A 14,977-nucleotide genomic window follows, 5' to 3' on the forward strand; every position below is an offset into this window, starting at 1 on the left:
TTTTTTTATATTAAAAAAAAAAAATTATGGGCCAACGGCTATTGTTTTAGCCATTTCTACAGTTAAATGTAGAAATGACTGTTAACAAAACAAATAGCTAAAATGGTTATTTATTTAACTTACCCGTTGGAACATGAACAAAAACAAATAAATAGGTAAAATAATTTTAGCTTTCCATAGAGCTCGTCCGTTGGAGTTGCTCTTACAACTTAAAACTTGAAACAAAACTCTCAAGTATCTCTCAATTGTCTTTTGACATTTTCTACTATCAGCTTAATCAAATTCAGCAACAGTGCTCCAAACTATAATATGACAAGTTCTGAGGATTATTTTTTTATAAATGAAGGTATAATTATAATAATAATAAATAAAAAAGAGAACACTTGTGTAAATATTATATAACGTAAAACACCAAAGTAATGTAACGAAAAGGTTAAAGTAAAATAGCATAAAAATAAAAGAAAATAAAGTGAGGTCGAAGGAGCCTTACTCAAAGTAACTACAACCAAATAGACACAGGGTTTGGTAATGGTAAGTTACATTTTTCGAGATGAAGTTATTTTAAGAAAGAGATCTTGATAAAGAATGTTGAATTGAAAAATAGCGATAAGAGAGTGACAGCCAAGTGAAACAAATTAAAATAAAGAGTTAGTATTATTTTTTTTAAATGATGTTATTGGGTTCTAAATAATATGGAAAAAAAAACTTGTGCTTTTCTATGATGAAGATAATAAATGCAAGAGAATTGAGGATATTATGATCGAAACTTTGTAAAGGCTTAATAAAATGCATCAAAACACCTAATGATAGGCATATAAGAGAACCAGAATAAATTTGCAGAGACCAAGGATTTGCAGCCAAAATCGAAACCATGCCATTGTTTCTTTGATGCAGGAATAATATAAAATCATTCTTAAAATTTCATCTCTCAATTTAAATTTTAAGTTAAAATGATTTTTTAAAAGGCCACCCACATTGTATTAAAAAAAAATCAATAATAAATAAGAAAAAAAAAACAATTATACTCTCCCCACCTTCTTTGTCATATGGTCGATGGATCGAATCATAAATAATGATACTGGAGCCATGTTATGGGTGTGTCACGCTACCATAAAAGAGTGTAGTTGTCGAGGTGATTTCGGCGATATAAAAAAAAATCATCATTGAAGCTTAAAGAGAGTTACGAGCGTTATCCAAACACGACAGCTTTTCTCACATGTTGTTACGTGGATATGCTAATTTCTTTTTTTTATTTGATCACTCATTATATTTTTTATATGTATATTTAATTCTTGGTTTTTTATAACTCTTCAATTCTGAGTTGGTCCCTGATATTTTTATAGCCTTTTATTTTGATCTCAAATTTCATCACATTTGAGCTCAATAACAGCCTAATCAAGGAAAGAAAAAAAAAAAGAATGAAATAGATAATCAAATATGGATAGCTCATTGTGTTTATGTCGTCATCTTGCCTGCATATTTAATAAGTTAATTTTAATTGATGAAGATCAATCCAATACAAAATTGTCTTTTTATTCTATTTTTGTAATTTTATTTTATTTTACAATTTTATTATTTTATAGCTCGTTATTGAACAAATGTTAAAACAATTGCACCTTGAAATTTTTTTAGAGTTAAATCAAGTTTTAAATAGGGCTACTAGGCTATGTTTAAGTCCGCTTTTGAGACCTGGCTATTTAATGCATCATGACATAAAACAACACTAGATAAATAAAAAAGCAAAGAAACTATGGTAGTAAGTTAATTTATTTTGATTCAACTATTTTTTTATATATTTTTTTAATTTTGATAGATAATTAAATAAAGATGCTAAATGACTTATAATACAGTAAGATCTGTATAAATAGCTTAATATTCTGGTCCAATCTTCACTTGTTATTAATGATTTTTTAAATATTTATCAACTCATATGGTTATCTATCAATTTTATTTAACATGTTCATCAAACCTTCAATATGTGTTTTGGATTTTTCATTGTCAACTCAAGACCTGAAGTTGCCCGTATATTTTTCCAAAGCTTGAATTGACACCGGTATATGTCGAGACTATTACAAAGCTGATATCCAGTACTGTTGATACGCCTCATTGCCTATTACAAAGCTGATATCCAGTACTGTTGTTACGCCTCATTGCCTAACTAGTTGTCAAATGACTATTTGATAATACTGGTATAAAGTAAACAATTAGCAGTGTCATGCACGACCCAAGTCCCGAAAACATGTATCTACATCTCCGAAACTGAGATTGATTAGATAATTTCCTCCGAGTTGAGGACCCCCAAAACTCAACGGCATCGTCCTTTATTTAGGGTTTTGATATCGACCACGACTGTCACTATCGATGGAATTGAACCGCAGATGGATCTAGCTAATTGTGTCTAAATAGACAACTATACAATAAAAAAGCTAGAGGATTATGCAAATGCTGTACAGGCAAATCAACAATTCAAATTAATTAAAAAGGTTGGTGCAAGAGCGTCGAATGTCAAAGAGAAACGTATAAGCAGACAAATGTCCATGTTTTTGTGAATAGCTTCAAGCTATTTAATGTTGATGCCTCCATTTATCAAAGGTAATCACATGCCTGGTCAGGTGACTATTTCGATGAGATGGGATGGCAGGAATGAAAGTGTAGACGCAAGCTGCACCAAATTAGGCTGGTGTCTCTGTTTAATAGAGAAAAAAGCTTGAAGATACCAATGCTCACTGGGTCAAAAGGGTGCGGCTGAAAGCATTGAGAAGTTCAAAGATGGTGTCCATAAAAGAAAGAAAAGAGGAGGTTCACTGGAACCAATTATCAGCTCTCTATTTTATGATCATCAATCCATATCTTATCGTTGTCTTTTTCCTTCTTTTCCTTTTCGAGATGAAATACACCACGGTCCATTGCTTCTAACTATCAAAAGCAAATAACAAAGACATCACAAACAAAATCAAAAGATTTTGTCCCCAAATTCAGCATTCCCCTACTTTTCAACTTTTCCCCTCTCAGTGCTTTGAGTTTTTATTGGATCTAATTGTATCTAAATCCCCTTTTAATCTTTCCTTATGGCTTCTTTATTTGGTTAATGCGACTTATTACTCTGGGTACTTTCTTTTATGCCCTTCCTTTTCTTCATCCCCCAGACCCCAAGTTGGCTGCATAGTTTAAAAAGAAAATTAACTGCGTGCGTGGCCATTAATTTGAGCAATTTATTGTTGGAGATAACCTACTCCAGCTTGAAGTGTCCCCGTTTCAATGATAAATCCTCCAAAAAGATTAGAACATGCAGAGAGATAAACATGGAAAAACATACGAGTGTAACATGCTTTATTAATCTAGGGCGAGTTTTTCCAACCATCGCCATTTACGAAAACTACACCTGTCATGTTCGAGAAGACCGAGAATGGCTAAAATTTTGTAGACTATACAGTAGCTCCTACATTCACTGTAGATTTAAAGACTTGGATTCAATAATTTAGTGAGTTTAGTAGCTGGTTAAGCAAATCAGTAATAAATCTAGAGAGCTGTGTAAATTAGGATTGAGAATAAAGCCAAAAGTCATTATTCCCTTTAATTTAAGTGGTAGAAAGCACATGCAAGCCTTCTTGACTGAGAGGTGATGGCTTGTATCAAAATTCTTTATTCCTGGAGTTCTGATACATCTGCTTGGCATTCTTTATTCTGGTAAAAAGAGGACAGTGAAGTACATTACACTCGCCGATTCAATTGCCTCAAGGATCCAAACACTGATCTTCTAGCATTGTACAATTCATATACATCAAATACATTTGTACTTGAAGTTTCAGCTTGTAAGAAATAATATTGATGTCCTTTTACATCCTTATCAGAGGACAGTTAGTTCTACTCGTCCATTGACTTTGCCCCGTTAGATTGGATTCTTCAGGCTTCTTTATGTTCAAAAGTGGATCATTAAAAAACTCAAAGCTTTTGCGTCAGAATTCAAATTGGCATAAACACCCAGAAGTCTGTAATCTTCCCTGAACAAATTGTATTTAGGATTCGTTTGGTAGAGTAATGAGATCTAGTTAAAGCTGTGTGTTACCTTAACTACAGTTTTAAAAGTATTTGGTTAATCAGTTCATTAAAACTTTATATATATTCCATCGAAAACTCTCTTATATCTTGATCAGAAAAAAATTATAATTTATAATTTTTTAAAAAATGTATTTTTCAAAAAATTATAATTTATAATTTTTTTAAAAATGTATTTTTCGATTATATATATTCCATCGAAAACTCTCTTACATCTTGATCAGAAAAAAAATATAATTTATAATTTTTTAAAAAATGTATTTTTCAAATCATAATTATAAATACTACTATATAACTTCAAACATACTTTTAATTAAGGTTACTATCATGTCAAAACACCTAGGAAAATGAATTTTTTAAAAAAAGAAATTAGCACATTTAGAAAAAAATATATGACAAAATAATATAAATTAAAACAAAATTAATAAAATAGTACAATTTATATAAGTACTATATTCATAATTTATTATAATTTAGAATAATGACCACTAAAAAAAATTATGAAATGAGCGGTACATTACAAGAGAAAAAAAAAACATTAAAAAATAAATTTTAGAAATATATTAAAACTCTGATTATAATATCATTGATACTATTAAAAAGATTTTGATAAGATAATTTTAAAAATTCAAGAAAAATCATTAATAATTACTCTAATAGTGCTACATTTACTATTTAAAAATAGTAGATAGCTCACTTTTTTAGCAATAATTATAATTCACTCGAGTCATTGTTAATAAAATAATTTTTATATCATTAAAATTATATTTTTGAGTTTTTTATATATTATTGGTGCTGAATTCAGAATTTATGTATATCCAATGTTTTTTTTTGTCCTCCCAGTAACAAAGTATTTTAAAAGAAATTTTTTTTTGTTATTCTGAATAAATAGTAATAAATTAAATGTCATGTTTTTTTAATTATAATGTATATAAATATATACTATGTTATTTCATCGAATTTTTTCACCATTGTTATTTCATCAATATAAAAAAAAAATCCTGACAAGCAAGAATAAGCCCCGAAAGCGAATGTCAAGTAACTCCTGGTGATCGCTGGGTATTACTGATATGAAATTTAGCAATATATATATATATATTTCATATTTTTTATATATAGATTAGGAATGAAAATGAAAGCTTTTAACCTCTGCATAGAAAGAAAGAGTTGTTTGAGAGCAAGTATACAGGCCTCCTCCGCATAGGAGAAAGTGCTTATAATAAGAAAAAGCAGAGCGGACGGTGTTGTTACGGCTGCAAGATTAGCCTCCTCTGTCTGATTTATTTAGGGGGTAACATACCGAACACTAGTCATCGGAAAACTGAGGTCTTCCGAAGAGGTCAAACCCCAAAATATTACAAATAAATCACAAAAAATGAAATCCCTGATATTGCCAGTGGCCGACAACATGTTCCTATCTTCACATGCAACAAAATCCCTTGTAATGTATGTTTTCAATTTTCCATTCCCTCCTCCTGGGTTTGGTGTTGTTCAGCTTCCCTCCATGATTCTTCTCTTTTTCATCCAACGGTGCGGACAGTACTGAAATCTACTGTTGTTGATCTACGTGAAGCTCAGGGAAAGTACGCAATATTTATTTCTCTATACAGACTACAAGTGAAACTAGCTTTTTAACCGTGTCTAGCCGTGGATTGAATTGTTTAAAAAAAAATTCAAGTATTTTCAACACCGTTCTAAGTGAAAAATTAAAAAACTTGTAAATATATATTTAATTAAATAGATTAGAATTACCTGTATTAATAAATAAATAAATTATTATTAATAATGACAAATAAAATTAAAAATTAAAACATCGATATAAATCATGATATTTAATCTTTAATTCTAACTTTGACATGATTGTGTTTAATAATTTTATTTTTAAAAATTAATTTTTTATTTAATCAAATAGTAATAAAAATAGATACACATAAAATTAATTTAATAAACTAAAAAACAAAAAATATATGTAAAAGTACATGTATTAAAAATATCATTCAAAAATAAATATTTTTATTTTTTAAAATTAATTTTATTTATATAAAACATTAAAAAATATAAATAAATTAAAACAATCTCTTAAAAAATTAAATGCATATAAAATAAGTAAAAAATAATCACTATTTAAAAAATATTAAATAGAGAACATAAAAAAGGAGTACCAATTTAAATATGAACTTCAAAGTTATTTTAAAAAAAAATACAAATAAAATAACATAAATTAAAAAATATTTTAAAAACAATCCAAGTGCAGTAATATTTGACAATCCAGGCCAGCATGTTTGACCACCCCTATCTTTATAAAAAAAATAAGTTAAATAACATGTTATTTAATATTATCAAGTTTCCGGTCACTATAATGATTAAAAAATCAAGATAAAAGTGTTTTCAATCAAAAAAATTATTTTTAATTTTTTTTTATTTAAAATATCTAAAAAAACATCCTATATAATTTAATAAATTCATTCATAATCTTAAAAAATTAAAAATAAAACATTCTAAACCCCAAACTAAAAATTATATCAAACTCAAATATATTTTTCTATAAAATTTTAAGATAAAAAAATCGTTTAATGTGAACTCGGGATAATTTAACACCAATATAGAATGTTTTCTTTATTTAAGCCAAAACTCTCTCTAACACTAAAATACAGAAATCCAGCAACTTTCTCAACTTATTCCCACCATGTTTTTAACTTTGATCCCCCGTTTTTAATCCCACCCTTCATCGAAAAATTTGCTAATAATTTGGTGTAGGCCAAATGAAAAAAAAAAAAAGAGGAGATAAAAAAAAGATATTATGAACAGTCCCTTTACAGTGCGATGGAAAAGATAAATACTGCATTTTGTAGAGTGGATTACCTGCAACTTTTAGATTTACCTATAATAATTGACTAACTAATCAATAAGGTCACACTGTGAGATATTTTATTTATAGAATAGGAGAAAATTAAAGAACCTAATGAACAGGGGGGGAAGAGGTCATATCACTACAAGAACTCTTCCTCGTCGTCTCTCTCTGTTTTTTTTTCTTTTTCCCTGTTGTTCATTTCCGGATAAAATGCCAACTATCTCTGCTTCCAAATCCAAGGAATCAATTCATATTTCACCGCTCTATGCATTGACCTGGGCTGGAAAAGCAGAGATGCAGGCAAGTTAACTTAAACATCCAAAAAGCATAACAGTTATTAATGGAACAAAAGATGGTCCATTAGGGAAAAGGAGGAATCTTAAGGCACTAGCGAGGAGGGCTGAGAAAATCTGTAGTTGCATCATTTAGACTCTGCAGTGCCCTGGTCTTCTTCGACAGGGGTTCTGGTGATGAAGACACCGATGACACCACAGACCATGAATAATTTGAGCTGTCTGAGCTAAAAGACACATCAATCACCCCGTTTGGACTGCCTGGAATTGAACTATACTTGCGTTTGCTTGAAAACTTGAAATGGTCTCTGGGGGCCAATTCCATTACGAGCTTGCTACAATCCTCTACCTTGTCCTGTTTGACATAATCGAGATTCAGTACAAAAGAGCATATACATGACATTTTCTGATTCAATATGAACAGAAAAGAATGGAAGTCAATGAAGTCAGAGTAAAACCTACTAACTTTATCGATTCCAAGAATGCCCAAAAGCTGGCTTTGGTATTCTGCTGCAAGAAGGGGTTCTACACCATCAATAATATATAGCATTACGGCAGTAGCCATTACTGAAGGGACATAAAGCATAGACCTAGAATCTGCATATATTCAAGAAACATAACGTAAGTAAAAAAATTGAGAGAAATTAAATGAGAGGCCATACCATGGATGAGTTAAAGGAAAGATTTTGACAACTTGCCTGGCACGACAGAGAGTGCTATGCGCTCACACCTCTTGAGAAATTCCAAACAAAGATAGTCTTTTAGGCCGAGCCTTCTAGTGATGTAGTCAAGAAATGATATCGGGGTTATTGGATTCATCTTCCATTTAAGAGTAGAAAGAACCAGAATCTCCATTCTCTGGATAGTTTTGGCCTCGAATACATATTTACTTTCCTCCACCTAAACAAGCCAAACATCACACCTTTATGAGAAAATCAAGCAAACATATTAATCACAACCATTTATCAAATGAGGCAATAAGTTTATATCAAGCCAAATACACGTATCTACCTGAAAATCCAATAAAAGGGGCACTTGGGTCTCCTCCACTTTGGCAGCAAGTGAGAGACAAGCCACGGCTGCGAGTTGGGCCATCCACGGCTTATCCTTCTCAAGGTGGAAACTAAGTAAAAATCTATCAAGATAGTTCACGGCCAGGATTGCAGTTACAGCAGAGAAAGAGTAGTGTACATTGACCTTTAGAATCCACTCTACAGCCTCACAGCGAGCCCGGGCTAAAGATGGGTTGGTTTCTAAAATTTTGTACAGCTGGTTTTGCTCCTCCTTGGCAAACAAAGAGGAAAGTTCCTCCTCTTCCCAGCTTAAGTCCTGTTGTACGAAGACTGGAAAAGTGTTTCGTTTATTGCTATCAATACTATAAAAACTCTCTCCTTTTACTTCATCTTGAAAATAGTCTTCTCTAACTTCTTTCTCCCAATTCTCTTCGGAACAATAAAGACCATCATAAAGAAATGTAGGGTTTTGCTGATATTGTTGTTGCTCACTTGTTTCTGGATTGTTCCTCGATGCCATCTTCTTCCAAGAAGAAGGGATATAGATCTTGATTCATTATGGAGAAGAAGAGAGAGAGATGAATTTTGCAGAGAGAGCAGAACAGCTAGCTGGAGCCATCTCTCTCTGTCTCCCTCTTTCGAGGTGAAGGAAGGAAAGAGCAAAAAGGGAGGGGACTAGCCAGTAATCCCGAAGGTTGTGTTTTGTTTGTGGGTTTCGAGCGGGTCGGTGGGTCTTCATCTTATTATCTATTGTCTATGTCCCACACTTGATCTTGATTGGATGTTCCGTTGTAAGGCGGGTTAGGTTTTTATAATATATAAAAAAAAAAATGCACAACACTGGTGTTTTTAAAAGGGAAAAGAAATTCAAAACTGCTGGGTTAGATAAATTCAAATAATTTAATAATATAATTTAAACAGTCAATAACAGTAAATAAATCAAACTTAACAAAAAAAATTTGACAATGATTAAATTAAAAATTAAAAACTTGGCAATAATAAATAAAAAATATATATCTTTTCAATATTTTTAAATGATGGAAAGAAAAAATTAAATTAGAAAGTAAAATATATATATATATATATAATTTAATTTTCAGCAAATCAAATATTAAAAAAATAAAAATATAAAAAACATAACTTGAGTCCATCAAAAACACCTTACTTAATCTGCAATCTAGTAATGAGACCAGAATGTATTTGTAGAAAATAAATTAAATAAAACTACAAAAATTTATTTTTAAATTAATTTAATGTTTAAAGGTAAAACATGAAAAAAATCAATTTAAAAAATAACAAAAAAAAACTCAAGTTAAACCACTAAGCCTACAATTCAAAACATGAGATTAAAATAACTCTATAAAACAGAAAAGTAAAAATAAATATGAAGCATGATTCCAATTAATTTAATATTAAATTATAAAATAAAAAACATAAAATTTTAGAGTTATCTCATGCTAATCTTCAAAACTCAAACTCGAATTACGAGATAAGGACTAATTTTAAAGAAAACAAACCCAAGAAATCACAAAATTAATTTCACAATCAATTCAATATTGATGGATAAAATTAAAAAAAATTAAAATAAAATAAATAACAATAAAAAAATAAGGACTAAATCTGACTTAAATTAAAATTAAATTAAATATTAAAAAATAAAATTAAAAAATTAATTAAAAATAATCTAAAATAAAATAAAAAATAATTAAAAATAAAAACCAAACCTAATATAAAAATAAAATAATAAGATAAATTTTATTTATAGAAGGCCAGCATAAGTCCTGACAATAGGATAGAAAAACGAGAGAGGATAAAAAAAAAAATTAGGAAAAGCATGATGTAATGCTTCCAACACCATTGTCAAAAGCTAATGTTTTGTCATGGAGGGTCGTGCATGTGTCAACTAATTTTCCCTATCCATTTAACTCAGTTTCTATTTTTGTTTTGGTTTATAATTTGATTTTTAAACACTTAATTATTTTAAAGAAGTCAAGATTTATTTTATTTTTCAAAATTAAGTACAAAAAATTTTCTTTAATATTATAAAATTCTTATACCCAAACAACCAAAATAAATTATAAAGTAAATCTCAAATAAATTTAATGTGAGGGGAACATTGTTTTTTTAAAAAAAGTTAAAGAAACAAAATTAATAAAAGACATGAACCAATCCTTGATATTAATAAAAAATAAATAAAAGACTGAACATTTTTTTTAAATTTCAAATACTTAAAATTAATAAAATTTTATTTTATTTTGCTAAAACATGTATTAAATTAACAACATAATATTTACTTGAGACTTTGAGATTCTAATATTCTGGCAAGACAAAAAGAATTAGCAAGACCAATCATAAATCACAGCAGCTTTAAAAGACCGAATAAGAAGAGAAAGAAGATTCAGAGATGGAGACTAAAAAGAGGAACATTATTCGGATGAACAGTATATCTCCTAACGCACTACAGTATTTCTGTGTAGCCTTTTAGGTTTTTCTTTATGACAGGGGCCATGCAACACAGTTACTCGATACGTGACACCTGTACAGCGCTTTTTCCTGGCCCCACGGTTTATTGGGCCCTGCTTGCTGTTTGTGGTATCTCATTATGCCACGACTAATGTAATAATAATTTTTTATATTGTTGTGTTAAAATGATTTAAATTTTTTTTAAAAAAATTACACAACACCATTTAAAATTAACAATATGTTAAAGGGCATGAGACAATTACTGTAGCTTTTGTAGCTTTTCCACGCCATTCATTTTTTTATTTTTAATATATTATATTTTTATAATTATTATATTATATTATATTATATACTAAAAATTAAATGAAATGCTAAGGTGTTTTTTTTTTAATTTTTTTAATAAATTTTTTTGTTTGATCTCGGGTTTGATGGGTTAGTATAATTTGACGAGTTAACTTGAATTTTTTTAATTAATTTTTTTACTTAGTTTAGTTTGTTAATGTTAAATTTCTTTATATTTAATTATTAAATTTTCATGACACGTATCCCGGACTTGACAGGTTAATCCAGTTAATTGTGGGTAAACCCGTTAATTATTTTATTTTATTTGGTTCTCAAACTTTCATAACACAGATTTTAGATTTGATGGGTTAACCTAGTTAATTCTGATTTTTTTTCTTCATTAGTTTTTTCTTCCTATTGTTTTTTTCTTTTAATTAATCTATTTAATTATTACACTTTTATGACACAAATTTATAGCCAAACCCGTATCCAATACTCCAAGGTCTGATGTTGCCGCCAGACTCACTTAAACTCGAGTCATATGAGTTTAATGTTATTATTAATATCATAAATAGTATTCTTGGGTCAAGCATTGTAGCTAGATTTAAAGCTTTTGGGTATATCTTTGCAGAAAGACTTAACACTCTTACATCTTAGTATTTTTTTATATTTTTCATGCATGAAAAAAAATTAACCGGTAGCATATGCCTTTGTTTTTTTTCCTTTTTTTTAAGCATTTTACCGTGAATAGCACGGTGCAATTCACAATGAAAAAGCTTATGCTTTTAGTTTATTTTTTCTCTATAGTTTCTTGATATTAAAGTTTTTCTATTTAGTTATCAGATTTTCATAACATGGATCCCGAGTTTAATAGTTTAACCCAGTTGATTTAGATTTTTTACTTTTTCTTCATTAGTTTTTTCCCTTCATGTGGGTATTTTTCTCTTTGCTTTTTTTAATTGTTTTTTTAAAATTTTGTTCATTAATATTAATTTTTTTTCTATTTAGTCATGACACGAATCACGCATTAATATTAATTTTTTTTTATATTTAGTCATGACACGAATCACACTTTCATGACACGAATCCTAAGTTTGACGAGTTAATTTGATTTGACGAGTTAACCCAATTGATTCTGATTTTTTCTCTTTTTTTTCTCGTTAGTTTTTTTTCTTTCTGTTGGTTTTTTTAATTAATCTATTTAATTATTACACTTTTATGACACGATCTTCCAGTCAAACTTACATCCAATGCTATTATGTCTGGTATTGCAACAAAAACCATTTAAACTTGGGTCATACAAGTTCAATGTCATTATTAATATAATAAATATTACTCTTAAATCAGATGTTATAGCAAAACCTAAGACTCTTTGATATAATTTTACAAAAATACTTAATAATTTTAAATTTTAATTTTTTTGATATTTTTTTATACAAAATAAATTAATTAACGGCACCACGCATCACGCAGGTAATGTAACTAGCATAATTCTAAACCATGTCTTCATGGAAAAAACAAGTTAAATGTCGATTTCTTAGAAAAAAAAAAGTTATTTTTCTAGAAATGGGCAGACACAAGCTCACCCAGGTCATATGACTTGATCCAATTTTATAGCAAATCATGAAAAGTCTAATTTTTGTGCAGAGTTTTTTACTGACTTCGTCATTTTTTTTTTAAAAAAAAATCTAAATTTTACTTGGATACTTTCCACTTTATTCCTGACTTTTTTGGAACAATCCCTAATTTAAATCCTAATCTAAATTTTAAAACAGTCTAGATTGAATGATCAAACTGCACTTGCTACGTATTTATGTCCTTGGATGTTACAATAGCAAAAACGTAATAAAAATGATTATGAAATCTATGTGCATTTGAGGACTTGTTTGCATGATTATAAAATTTTAGGACCAAAATATACTCGAACGCTTGTACGTGATGAACCCTGTATTGAGCGTCTACGGTGCAATACTGCAATTTATTGTTTAGCCAAGGACTTGTTAGTATGATTAAAATTTTAACCTTCCAATAACTATTTTATATTTTTAACAATTAACATTTAACCTCCCATCTAGGATGATGACCTGGTTTATATGTGGATTTTAGGGAATGCCACAATTTTATTTTATTATCATTATTATTATTTTGACTGCAGTGGTTTGAAACTTTACTTAAAAGAGATTTAGTCTGAATCCATCGAAGCTGGCTTCAAGATAAAGAATATTAGTCACACCCACAACTTAACAATATTGAGTTATAAAGCATACTTAATTAAAAAAACTCACAAATATTATAAAATATCATGATAAATTAATAAATGATTATTATTATTATTATTATTATTATTATTATTGTTATTAACAATCATTACTACAGCATACCACCACCACCATGGCACAATTTCACCAATGTAACTAAATGTAGTTTTTATATTTTAATTGAAAATGCATTTTATTATTATTTTTATATTAAAACAAGTTCGTATAGAATGTTTTCTTAACATAACTACACATAGCAGATAAACAAAAACAGTTTTTGATTATATAAAAACCAAAAACCAAAGGAAATGCCTAAATATATAAAATATATTTAAACCGTGGTATCGACAATTTAAGAGTATTAAAATAATAATAAAAAGAAAAAAGAAAAAGAAAATCTCACTCTCAGTTCTGCTTCGCAGAGAACTGTCGGGGATAACATAACAGGCAAGTCCTTGCAGTTCAAAATGCGTTGTCTTTAGAGAAGTGTGCACAGGCTATATAACGACAATAAAATGCAATTCATAGACTGATCCTGCATAATTCCTCGTACTTAGTGTTACAGTGGGATTAAAAACAACATAGATGTAAAAATGCCCAAGCAAGGATTTTTTTATTTTATTTTATAGTGTAAACTCGGATGTAGCAAACCGAACTTGAAACTTTTTTATTGTATTTTTTATTTAGTTGAAATTTTATAAAATTTATACCTGATTAATTTAAAGAGTTAAAAAATATAAAATTAAATTTTATAAAATTTATATCTGATTAATTTAAAGAGTTAAAAAATATAAATAACTAATAAAAACATAATTTAATTTTAAAAATAAATTTAAGTTGATATCTTTTCAAAAAAATATTAAAATTATAATATATTGAATTAATTTAGATCAACTCATTTAGCCTATAATTTAAATTATAAATCCCATCAAGTTTAATAAAAAAATTAAAAAAATATTTATTTTTAAATATATGATAAAACAAATAGATAAATTATTTTTATTGTGATATTAAATATTTTAAATATTTTAATTCATAATCGTCTCTTAATTTTTCAAATTTAGCTTTTAGTAAAAATTAATATTTTTTTATGTGTTTTTTTGACACATAAAATCATTTAATTAAATAAAGAATTTATTAAAAGAAACAAACCTATAAACTATAATTAGATACATGGTATTATTCTTAACAATTTTTTTCTATTTATTAAGATAAATAATTTTTAATTTATTTAATTAGATGAGTATAAATTCAACCTTACCTTCTAGAAAGGCAACAGCAACATACTGGTTTCTGAAATCTAAAAGAAACGAGTATTCCCAAGTTTCAACTGAAATATAATCTTCTTATTTTTTTCTTTTTTTGATTTTGGAATTTAAACATCATTTCGAAAAACCAATAAAATGTTTGAAGATTCAAATTTTATATATTTCCCGAAACAAGCCGCAGCACTCGAAACTTGTTTTTTTTTTTAAAAAAAGAAAGAAATTAAAGGATAGAAAATCATTAGCTTTGGTGAAATCAATTATTACTTTAAATAAATAAATAAATAAATAAACGTTAGCAAGGGCGGTGGTTGCCATCAGATTTCGTGGAAGAAATGGATAGATAAATATTGTTTATACTAAAAATAACGATGGCAGAAGATTCCAAGCGGGCGACCTTATTTCCCATCATAAACCTCCCTTTCACATCATGGAGCCCTTTCTAACATCATCTGCAGAGATCAAAATCACACGATGGAAAATTGCAAATCAGACC

General features: G+C 28.4%; 1 protein-coding gene across 1 annotated transcript; it reads right to left on the reverse strand.

Annotated features, from left to right (window-relative positions):
• Positions 1 to 6,916: 6,916 nt before the first annotated feature.
• Positions 6,917 to 8,925, reverse strand: LOC105120598 (cyclin-D3-1-like). The gene is made up of 4 exons (XM_011018855.1): positions 8,212 to 8,925; positions 7,899 to 8,100; positions 7,667 to 7,797; positions 6,917 to 7,555 (listed from the first exon to the last, which is right to left on the reverse strand). Exons 1-4 carry the CDS (start codon positions 8,731 to 8,733, stop codon positions 7,295 to 7,297), a joined length of 1,116 nt encoding a protein of 371 aa, XP_011017157.1. The 5' UTR covers positions 8,734 to 8,925; the 3' UTR covers positions 6,917 to 7,294.
• Between the last annotated feature and the right edge of the window lie 6,052 nt (positions 8,926 to 14,977).

This window comes from Populus euphratica, unplaced genomic scaffold (genome assembly GCF_000495115.2).
Source record: "Populus euphratica unplaced genomic scaffold, PopEup_1.0 scaffold6.1, whole genome shotgun sequence".
NCBI lineage: Eukaryota > Viridiplantae > Streptophyta > Magnoliopsida > Malpighiales > Salicaceae > Populus > Populus euphratica.

What these genes read in the sequence shown, in the direction of transcription:
- LOC105120598 (XM_011018855.1), bottom strand. Translation starts at nt 8,733, where the DNA reads ATGGCATCGAGGAACAATCCAGAAACAAGTGAGCAACAACAATATCAG. An exon ending in CCCTTTTATTGGATTTTCAG is followed by an intron (nt 8,101 to 8,211) that starts GTAGATACGTGT and finishes TGGCTTGTTTAG; the next exon opens with GTGGAGGAAAGTAAATATGT. An exon ending in AGCACTCTCTGTCGTGCCAG is followed by an intron (nt 7,798 to 7,898) that starts GCAAGTTGTCAA and finishes GAATATATGCAG; the next exon opens with ATTCTAGGTCTATGCTTTAT.